Source organism: Crocuta crocuta, unplaced genomic scaffold (assembly GCF_008692635.1).
Source record: "Crocuta crocuta isolate KB4526 unplaced genomic scaffold, BGI_CrCroc_1.0 scaffold16, whole genome shotgun sequence".
NCBI classification, from domain to species: domain Eukaryota; kingdom Metazoa; phylum Chordata; class Mammalia; order Carnivora; family Hyaenidae; genus Crocuta; species Crocuta crocuta.
Window position 1 is genome coordinate 1,749,817 of NW_027531893.1, and position 10,769 is coordinate 1,760,585.

General features: G+C 40.1%; 1 protein-coding gene across 5 annotated transcripts in view; it reads left to right on the top strand.

Moving 5' to 3' along the window:
• The window catches only part of CADPS2 (calcium dependent secretion activator 2), a 397,782-nt gene that overhangs the window by 54,810 nt on the left and 332,203 nt on the right, over window positions 1-10,769 (top strand). For all 5 annotated transcript variants that reach the window (XM_077773241.1, XM_077773245.1, XM_077773242.1 and 2 more), the window contains exon 2: window positions 4,296-4,628. In XM_077773241.1, the coding sequence (XP_077629367.1) occupies window positions 4,326-4,628 (303 nt within the window). In that variant the 5' untranslated portion in view covers window positions 4,296-4,325. The remainder of the gene's footprint in view (window positions 1-4,295; window positions 4,629-10,769) is intronic.

Below are 10,769 nucleotides of genomic sequence, written 5' to 3' on the forward strand. Positions count from 1 at the left end.
TCGGTACTTCCTCTCAGAAAATGATCTGAGACCTAACGGAAGTAATATAGTAACCCATATGGGTATGTGAATGTATTCTGTATTCCTGTCTAACAAATTATCTTAAAAATTTAGCAGCTTAAAATGACAAATGTGTACATATCATCTCACAATACCTTAGCGTGAGGAATCAGAGCGTCGCTTAGCTGATGTTTCTGCCTAGGGTCTCATGAAGTTACAGTCCAGCTGAGACAGCCATTCTTCTCATGGCTCAATTGGGACTAAAGAATTTGTTGTCCAGCACACTTGTGTGGTTCTTGGTGACCTAGTTCCCTGAGGGCCTCCTTTCTTTGCCTCACAGCAGCTTGCTGCCCTGGTGCAAATGACGGGAGAGAGGGAGAGCATGCCGTGGTCTTTTGTCAATGCACCCCAGAAGTGACACACCATCATTATTTTCTGTCATCCACACCTTACACTACCTCTTTACTGGTTGGTCTCCCTCATTGCCTAACTGCAGTCTCCCAGTCCAGCTTCTTGCCCTCTTCTCTCTCGTTTCCATGTTTGCTGTCTTCATCTTTACAACGTGTCCGCTTTTCTCTCCTACAGATTGGCTCCCGCTCTCTTCTGCACCACGAAATCTTCTCTGTCAAAGGTGACCTCTGCTGATAAAGACTCTTCTTAATTAAAAAATCTATTGTAAATTTAGTTGATTTCTCTTGCGATGATCTCCCCTCTGGATAGCAAATAGGTCATATTTTGCCTTTTACTTCTCTGACACTGCCACCCTCTCTCGGATCCAGTTTTTTGCCAACCATTTAAATGTAGGTATTTAAGAGTTTCTTCACTCTTTGTTTTTAGCTTACTTTGTCTTCAAAGCTGACCTCTGCCAAAACTGCATTAATAATCCGTGTCCCCTCCTGACCTCCCACTGCCATATACAAACAGTGCGCGCGCACACACAAGTAGTTGTTCCAGCTATATTCTTTCATGATTTTTGGTTAATGGAATCCAGGCACCCTATAGAACTTTTCCTGCTTTTCCTCATTCTATAAATCCTAACACATATTAATTCTGTCTTTTAACTCCCTCTTGCCTCTCCCTAGTTCTCTAGTTCATGAGGTAGATCTTGATCTCTAGATCAAGCCCTTCCTGTTCGCACCTGGTGTACCGTACTTGTAGGATAACCCATAACCTGATCTCTGTTTTACTCTATTGACCTCTGTCCTTGGTGCTGTTACCAGTTGTTAGTGTAACTCCTGCTTCTCAACATCTCAGTACCTGGGGTGCCCCGCCCCCATTGGCTCTCTGTCCTCAGAGAGAGCTCGGACCCCTTGCTTGGCTCACAGTGCATTTTGCCATCTGGTCTCTGTTGGTCTGCTTGGCACAGCTTTTGCTCCCCTCCCCCTTACTTTTAAAGCTTCTGCAGTATGAAACTTCTGACATTGCCCCCAAAAGGCCATGCTGTTTTATGCCTTTATGCTTTTATTTCTTTTGTCTTCCTGAAATGTATTTTATTCTCCCTTTTCTCCTTTAACCCATAGGTCATTCAGATCCACAGGTCCCCGTCTTTGTTTTGTGCCTTCTTTGTCCTCAACTTTGTCTCCAGACAGTGGAGTTCCTTTTCTCCCCCCACTTCCTGCCCCCTTGCATAGGCTGCCATTCTTTTATTTGATGACTTATTCTGTCTCTCTGGTTGTGTGAGCGTTGAGGGCAGGGTCTCTGGCCCATTCACTCTTATGTCCCCTCAGAATTTAGCAAAATGCCTGAAATGTGGTTATTTAGTAAATATGCATAAGTAACGTATATTCTGACTGAGTTAGTGTGGCTTCACATATGGTTTTATAGGGGAGTTAAGACTCCAGATACTCCTTATTATCCGTGCTTCAAAAACATTGTTGGGTTCCTCGGTAGAATTTAGCACTGTGTTAGGCAGGAGAAGTTGAGAAAACATAAAATGCCTGCCAACTTAAAGTATCAAATACCAAGCAATTAAAAGCTTTTCTGAAGCCAGTCTTAAGGTATTTATTTTGCACATTAAAAATATCTTGCTGTTTCCAGCTACATACACAACTACCAAATTCTTAAAAGTTATTTGTCTCAACTCCAAATAATCTCCCATAGAAAGAACGTTCCTTACAGCATCTCAGTGTTTCTATATTAGGGTGCAGTCTGGAGACAGAAGCACAGTTGAGCAGGAACAATTGAATAAAATCAGTGAGAGCTTGGTTACAATGGGTGAGGAAAACTGAAGAATTTGGGAGCACAGCACCTGGGGAAAGAACAAATCTGGAAGAGGATCCCACTCCCTGCCTCTCAAAGGCTGGGATCGGGTCCTTGTTGGAGAAGATGGGGCGTGTCCTACTGTGTGGCGGAGACGTTCACTGAAACACCACACTAATGGGACTCGGGGTTGGGGGGGGTGTCTGCCTTCTGAGGTGCTGCGCTGCAGAACTCACTGGAAATCTGCCAGTGGGGGTGGTGGACTGGGGAGGAGCTGTCCAGGGGGTGGTGCCACATGGCTCCAAGTATAAGAAGAGAACCAGAAAAAAATAGCCCTTCTTCCTCCAGTGTCCCTCCAACACCCTGTCACGTTATACTAGCTGACACAGGCAGGGTACTAGACGGTGGTACAAAAAAGCAATACATTGTCCATTGAGCTTCTCTGTGTCTCCATTGAACAGTATACCAGTATCACCGGAATTAGAAAAAAATACGTATGTATACTTTATCTTTAATTCTAGTGCCTACTGAGAGTTGTGCAGTTAGATGAAGATTAGAAGGGAGATGAAGACACCCTCATGTGTATCAAAGTCGTTAATGGTATTCTTGGACAAAGTACCTTGTTAAATATTTTCGTTTTCATTGATCTGCATAAAACAAAAGCATTATTGTTACATCTGTTGCTTAAGAATCTGTTTCAGCTTAGAAACCTAGAAAATAAAAGAGTATTTTCTATAACTGAGCCACAGCTGGTAACAAGAGAGGAAGCATTGTCTGTGTGTCTTTTACGTGCTTGCCTGATGTAGAACTTACAGCCCCTATTTCCGTATATTAGACAACCAAAATGTTTGAGAGCCAGGAATTTTCTGGCCAGTGAACAAAGATAGGAAACCATATTTTGTGTGAATGACGGGTTTTTTTTTTTTAAGGAGATAGATAAACGTTGGGGAAAAGATTTGGAGTCAGGTGACAGTCAATGGGACCAGTGAGGTCACTTTATATGGAATGTGTGTGCTGCTTACCGACATGCAGACAGACAAGATGGGAGTCTAGTCTAAATAGCGGGGTCATAACTTGGAGTACCAGTCTTCTGCGTCAGTTCTTAGGGTAAAAGTGAACGTGCATTTTTGTTTCACAAGCTTCACAGATGAAACTCATGGGACTGCACTGAATAATCCAAAAGGCTCTTTGAAAAGAATTTGTCATTATAGGAAAAGAAGGAATAAAAGCAGTCTATCTGACTCGCAGAGGATTCTTAGGACTATTGATAAGAGAATAAGTATTTGAATCTTGACTACTATTTGCTCATATTTGGGTCTGTAAGCTAAAATAAAGGAGAGCTTTAAGGCCAAGTGTGATGTGTTGCACAGTAAAAGACCGTATTCTCTATTTCAGAATCTCTCTCTCATGTGCGCTCACTCACACTCTCTGGCGCGCGCTCTCGCTCTCGCTCTGGTTGTCTTTATTTCTTAACCTGGTATTAGCAGACTGCTAGATGCTTCTTAGAGATTTTGCTTTTTTGTCATGCGCTCTTAACCAGACATGTGGGAGAAGTTGGTGGACTAGTGAAGTCAGGGTTGGAGAAGATGTACCCTAACCCCCCAGTTGTGGAGCAGTTTTGTTTAATAGTTACACATGCTAGGTATTGATTTGGATACTAGACTTGCCCCACTATTCTTCAGATCCTGACTAAAATAATTGGAACCCATTTCCCTGCTGTAAACCTAGCCTGAACTGGTAAGTACAGATAAAGAAGTTGATATCTCCAGTTACCTTATTAACTCTGAAAAGATTCAGTTGCAGATATGCCCATGACTTTCAGGTAGAGGTGCATTTGGTTCAGGTTGGCTCATATTACAGATTTTTCAGCATTCATTACTGTTTCTTATAACACTTAGTCATTTTAGAAGATTTGGGTCCTCCATTATGTTATTAGTTACCACGTGCTAGAAAACATTTTGAATCGGTGTAGAATATTTGATGTCCTCATTCTGACTGGATTGCTAAAAGCAGGTGTTAGTGTTCTTGCCTAATTGTAAATGGTTTTTTGGTTTGTTTTGTATGTGTGTATGTGTGTGTGTGTGTGTGTCTTCTAGGTTTTTCTGAAGAGTGATCGAGTGGCCAGGATGGTTCAGAGTGGAGGATGTTCTGCTAATGACTTCAGAGAGGTGTTTAAGAAAAACATAGAAAAACGTGTGCGGAGTCTTCCAGAAATTGATGGCTTGAGCAAAGAGACTGTGCTCAGTTCATGGATAGCCAAATTTGATGCCATTTACAGAGGTGAAGAGGACTTGTGCAAACAATCCAACAGAATGGCCTTAAGTGCTGTGTCTGAACTGATTCTGAGCAAGGAACAACTCTATGAGATGTTCCAGCAGATTCTGGGTATTAAAAAACTAGAACACCAACTCCTTTATAATGCATGTCAGGTAAGTGGTCCATGTTTCCTATTCTCCCTGCCTCAGATGGAACATCAAATATAAGCCTATGAAAATACACATTTTATAATCATTTGGCTGAAAAGCTGAATGGAAATGAATTTTAGTAAATTGAGTAGTGGTGTTTGAAAGAAACTTTGAAAGACATTTGATAGAGGGAGAACCTTTCATCCTGTGACTAATTGTTCCTATGCATCCTATTTGAGGACATCAGATTTTCACCTATTGGGTATATATGGGGCAGGTCCCAAGTAAAGTGAAAATCATCTGCTATCTGAAGAAGTTGGGCAATTTTAAATAAGTATTCCTGAGTGCAAAATAATTTTTTCATAAAGATATGTGGTCTTTTGAGTTTTATGGAAGTAATTGAAATTTCAAATTTTTTTCTTTAAGCCAGCCAGATAGAAATGAAGATGTTACTGAACTGTGTAATTTAGAGAGATGACCAGATGAAAAGTATTTTTTCTCTTCAGGTATTATTTCTAATCATACATAGGAAAAACTGAATAAAGTATCATATACCACGTTTTTCATTTTTGGACTCTATGATTTGTCTAATGCCATTTCATATGTGCATTTTGTTGGCTTTAGTGGTATACGTTATTTAACTATGCCTTAGTATACAAGTTAAATTGACAAAATTCAGCATTTTGAAATTTGTACGTTCATTAAGAGTTGTCCTTCTATAATGTTCATACATTTAATTTATTTTTAATCTTTTCACAAATCATTTCCTGTGTTCTGTGTGTATCATTTGCATTAGTAACTTGTGGATCAATTCAAATGAATAAATTGACAGTTAATGGCAAAGCAATGTAGCATCTTAACCATGTGAACAATTTGTGCATTTATCAGAATTGTTTTTCACTGTTATCAAACTGGATGGTATTTGGTAATAGTGGAGGATGACCATAAAACCAAAACCTTCTGTTTTAAAAGATCTTTGTATTTTTAATGTAACGGTAGCCCACTTGTACAGTGAAATTGATGAGCATAGCTTAATGAAATCCAGATTCACACATTTGGTAGATACTTATTGAGTTGGGTGTTGGGGAAACCAAGCTGAGCAAAAGAAAATATTCTCCGTATCTCCATATGTTGAAGTCTCATAGAGCAAATAGACCTCTAAAACGAATTATTACAAATGCATTGGAATTTATACTAGGTGTTACAGGGTCATAAAATTTCTGTAAACCTATTTTTTATGTAATTCCATTATCATTGCATAAAATCCCTCTATTTCTGATTATTTTTTTTTTTTTGAAGTCTTAACTTTATCTTAAACTAATATGGCTATTCCAGCTTTCTTTTGATTGGAGTTAGCCTGGTGTCTATCCATCTGTTTATTGCTAATCTATCTGATTCCTTAGGTTTAAAGTGGGTTTTTTGTAGACAGTATAAAATGGCCTCTTGGCTTTTCCTTTTTTAATCCAGTCAGACATTCTTTCAATGGATGTGTTTAGACTGTTCAGGTTTAAAGTGCTATAGTTGATTTTCTACCCTGTTCCTTTGATCTGCGTGTCTGTTTTTGTGCCAGAACCATACTGTCTTGACGACTACAGCTTTGTAATATAGCTTGAAATCCAGAATTGTGATACCTCCACTTCTGCTTTTCTTTTTCAGGATTGCTTTGCTATTTGATGTCTTCTGTGGTCCCATACAAATTTTAGGATTGTTTGTTCTAGCTCTGTGAAAAAAATGCTGTGGGTATTTTGATAGGGATTGCATTAAATGTGTAGATTGCTTTGGGTAGTATAGACATTTTGATAATGTTCATTCTTCCAGTTCACGAACATGGAATCCTCTTCCATTTCTTTATATCCTCTTCAATTTCTTTCATAAGTGTTTTATAGTTTTCAGGATACAGATCTTTTATCTCTTTAGATTTATTCCTAGTTATCCTATTGTTTTTAGTACAATTGCAAGGGGACAGTGACATTCAGGAGTGAAACTGGATCGCTCTTCTTACACTATGCACAAAAATAAATTGAAAATGGATGTGAAAGACCTAAATATGAGATAGGAAACCATCAGAATCCTAAAGGAGAACACAGTCAGCAACCTCTTTCATGTCAGCTGCAGCAACTTCTTGCTAGACCTGTCATTGAGGGCAAGGGAAACAGAGGCAAACATGAATTATTGGAACTTCATCAAGATAAAAAGCTTCTGCACAGTGAAGGAAACCATACACAAAACTCAAACGCAGTCTACAGAATGGGAGAAGATACTTGCAAATGACACATCTGACAGAAGGTTAGTATCCGAAATCTGTAAAGAACTTATCAAATTCAAGACCCACAAAACAACCCAATTAAGATATGGACAGAAGACATGAACAAACAGACACTTTTCCAAAGAAGACATCCAGATTGCCAAAAGACGGATGAAAAGATGCTCAACATCACTCATCATCAGGGAAATACAAGTCAAACCCACCATGTAATACCACCTCACCCCTGTCAGAATGGCTAAAATTAACATCACGGGAGACATCAGGTGTTGGCAAGGATGTGGAGAAAGGGGAACCCTTTTGCACTGTTTGTGGGAATGAAACTGGTGCAGCCACTCTGGAGTACAGTATAGATGTTACTCAAAAAGTTTAAAAAAACACACACACACACAAAAACAAAAAAAACACTTCCCTACTATCCAGCAATTGCACTGATAGGCATTTACCCAAAGGATACAAAAATACAGATTTGAAGGGGTACATGGACCCCAAAATTTATAGCAGTGTTATACACAATAGCCGAGCTAAGCTATGGAGAGAGCCCAAATGTCCATTTGGAACACAGACACACTGGAACATTACTTGGCCATCAAAAAGAATGAAATCTTGGGGCACCTGGGTGGCTCAGTTGTTTGAGTGTCTGACTTCTTGGGTCATGAACTCACAGTTCGTGAGTTTGAACCCTACTGGCTCTATGCTGACAGCTCAGAGTCTGAAGCCTGCTTCAGATTCTGTGTCTTCCTCTCTCCGCCTTCCCTCTCTCCCCCCCCTTCCCTGTCTCTCACCCTCCCTTTTTTCTCAAAAATAAACATTAAAAAAACCTTGCCATTACAGTGATGTGGATGGAGCTGGAATGTATTATGCTAAGTGAAACAGGTCAGAGAAAGATAAATGCCATATGATTTCACTTATGTGGAACTTAAGGAGCAAAACAGATGAACATTTGGAAGGGGGATGAAGAGAAGAGAGAGACTCTTCAAGGATGGAGGGAGGTGAGTAGGGGATGGGCTAGATGAGCAGTGGGTACTAAGGAGGGCACTTGTGATGAGTTCTGAGTGTTCCATGTAAGTGAGGAATCACTGAATTCTACTCCTGAAACCAATATTGAACTCTGTGTTGGCTAACTAAAGTTTAAATAATAAAAGAGCTACCATATGCAAGAAACACGATACGGTTTGTTGAAATTCTAGTCTTTGTAAGTGTTGTCAATTCCTTGAATTTGTTCTTTGTCCCCTTCTCTACCCATTTTGCCTTCTCTCATTTGAGTTGAACATTTTATGGGATTCCATTTTATGGGATTTTCTTTTGATGTACTATTTTTTTTAAACTTGTTTAGGGGTTGGTTACTGGTTGCTCTAGGATTTATAGTCTGCATTTCAAAATACCCTTTGGTCCACATTCAAAGAACACTGTAAGAGCTTCAAGTGTCTTAACAGCTGTCCCACGTCCTAGTGATAAAGAATTCCCAGTTCCTCCCTACTCTCCCTTAGGATATCTGTCATTTATTTCACTGACATTTCTGTCACTCATTTCCTTGATGTTATTATCACCCAGCACATTACTATTGTTTCTTTAAATAGCTAACCTTTGGATATTGAGAATAAGAAAAAAAGTTTTTAAAATATTTATTTTACTTCATTCATTCGTTCCCCTGACCCTCTTTCTTCCTGCAGACCCAAGTTTCTGACTGATGTCCTTTTCCTTATCCATCTTCTAATCTTTCTTATAAGGAAGGACTATTGGCGATGAGTTCTTTCAGTTTTTGTGTTTGAGAAAGTCGTTTTTCCTTCATGTTTAAAGGATAATTTCACTGGATGTTGGATTATCCGCTAGTTTTTTTTTTCTTTTTTTCTCTTCCTGTTTCAACATTCTGAATATTTCATGTCGCGAGTTTCTTGCTTAGATGCTTTCTGATGAAAAGTCTGAACCTCTTCTGACTTGAGTGTTGTTGTTTTTTTTTGTTTTAGTTTCTTGCTGTTTGAATATGATATGCCTAAGTAGAGGCTTCATACTGTTTCCCTTGCTTGGCATTCTCTGAGCTTTCTGGATCTGTGGGTTGGTGTTTGTCATTAAATTTGGAAAATTCTCGGCCATGATTACTTCACATTTTCCTTCTGTCCCATTCTACCCTTCTGGAACTCTAGTTATGTTTATGTCACTCCTCTTTGATATTGTTCTCCACAGTTGTAGGATATTCATTTTGTTTGGGTTTTTAAAATTTTTTCGTTTTTTTTCTTTGTATTTGAGATTTGGAGATTTGTGTTGACTTTTCTTCAAGTTCATGGATTCTCTCCTCAAAATCATCAGGTCTACTGATGAGCCTGTCAAAAGGCACTGTTCACTTCTGCTAATGTTCTTGATCTCTAGCATTTCCTTATGAGTCTTTCTTGAGAGTTCCCATCTCCTTGTTTACATTACCCATCTGTTCCTGCATCTTTTTAGCTTTTTCCACTAGAGCCCTTAACATGTTAACAATAGTTCTTTAAACTTTTTTTTTTTTTTTTTTTAAGCTATAACGTCTCTGTAACCCCTGAATGCTTTTGGGATGCTTCCTTTGTCTTTCCAGACTGTTTTTCTTTTTTGGCATGCTTTGTAACTTTTTGGTTAAAAGCTAGACCTGTTGTATCAGATAAAAAGAACTAACATATATTTTCCTTTAGTGTGAGGGCTTCCATTAATCTGACTGGAAGTTAGGTTGCGTTTAATGTTCGCTGGAATCATAAAAGTAAGATTTGACTTTAGGCTTCCCTAAGTATTCCTCTTCAAAAAAAATTTTTTTAAATGTTTTATTTATTTCTGAGAGAGAGCGAGCGCGCAAGTGAGTGAGCATGAGCAGGGGAGGGTCAGAGAGAGAGAGGGAGACCCAGGATCCGAAGCAGGCTCCAGGCTCGGAGCTGGCCGTCAGCACAGAGCCTGACATGGGGCTCAAACCCACGAACTGTGAGATCATGCGTGACCTGAGCCGAAGTCAGATGCCTAACCTATTGAGCCACCCAGGTGCCCCCAAAGTATTGCTCTTCAGAAAGAGTCTGTCTTGCATATCTGTCACCTATGATACTCTGCTGTGACACGAGAATGATGTTGGGAGTGGGGGCTGTTCTACACCTTGACTGATCTTAGACTTTCGGTGGGCCTAGGTCTCCGGGCTGTAGCCTTCACATGTGCTTCTGTCCCTTGTCTAAGAGTGTCACTCCCCCCCACCCCCACCATGTGCCTTTTTTCCTTGCCTGAAGCATCACCAGTCTGTATCATTGAAGCCATGTCCCCTCTTCCCTCAGCTGTTGGTTTTCCCAGTAGAAGCCCTCAGAAGGCTGCAGGGACTAGCCGCCTTTCTCTCCAGCGGGGATAATTTTTTTCCTGTTTGCTTCTGGCAAAGTCCATCCCCCCTTGTTAGGCAGAAGAATCTGGGAAGTTTAACTGTGGCTTTTCTTCCCCTCTTCCTGCCAGCTCCACGTGGGGATCTTTCTTGGCTCCCTACCGTGAGAACTTGGTGAGGTCCCTGGGAGTAAAGGCCAGGAGAGTGTGGGAGCCCCCTTCTGCCTGCAGGCCCGGGCGTGTCTCCCTGTCTGCACTCCGCTTTTAGTGATTTGTCCAAATTACTAGCCAAGTAAGTAGTCCTGCGCTTTATGGCTTCTGTTGACTTGGCTCTTAATCTTAAGAATGGGAGTGATGACATCCATTCTCTGTACATGTGTGAGGTGAAAATACAATTCCTTTTTTTTTTTTTTTTTTTTGGGGGGGGTTGGCCCTCAAGCATATTTTCTAGTAATTTTTCCCCCCAGAAAGGGGACAGAAAGAGGTAACTCTATGAGTTTTGCTTGATTTAATATTCAGCCTTCATATTTGAGTGATGATTTGGCTGGACATCAAATTAACATATTGAAGCGTATTTTCTTGCAGGG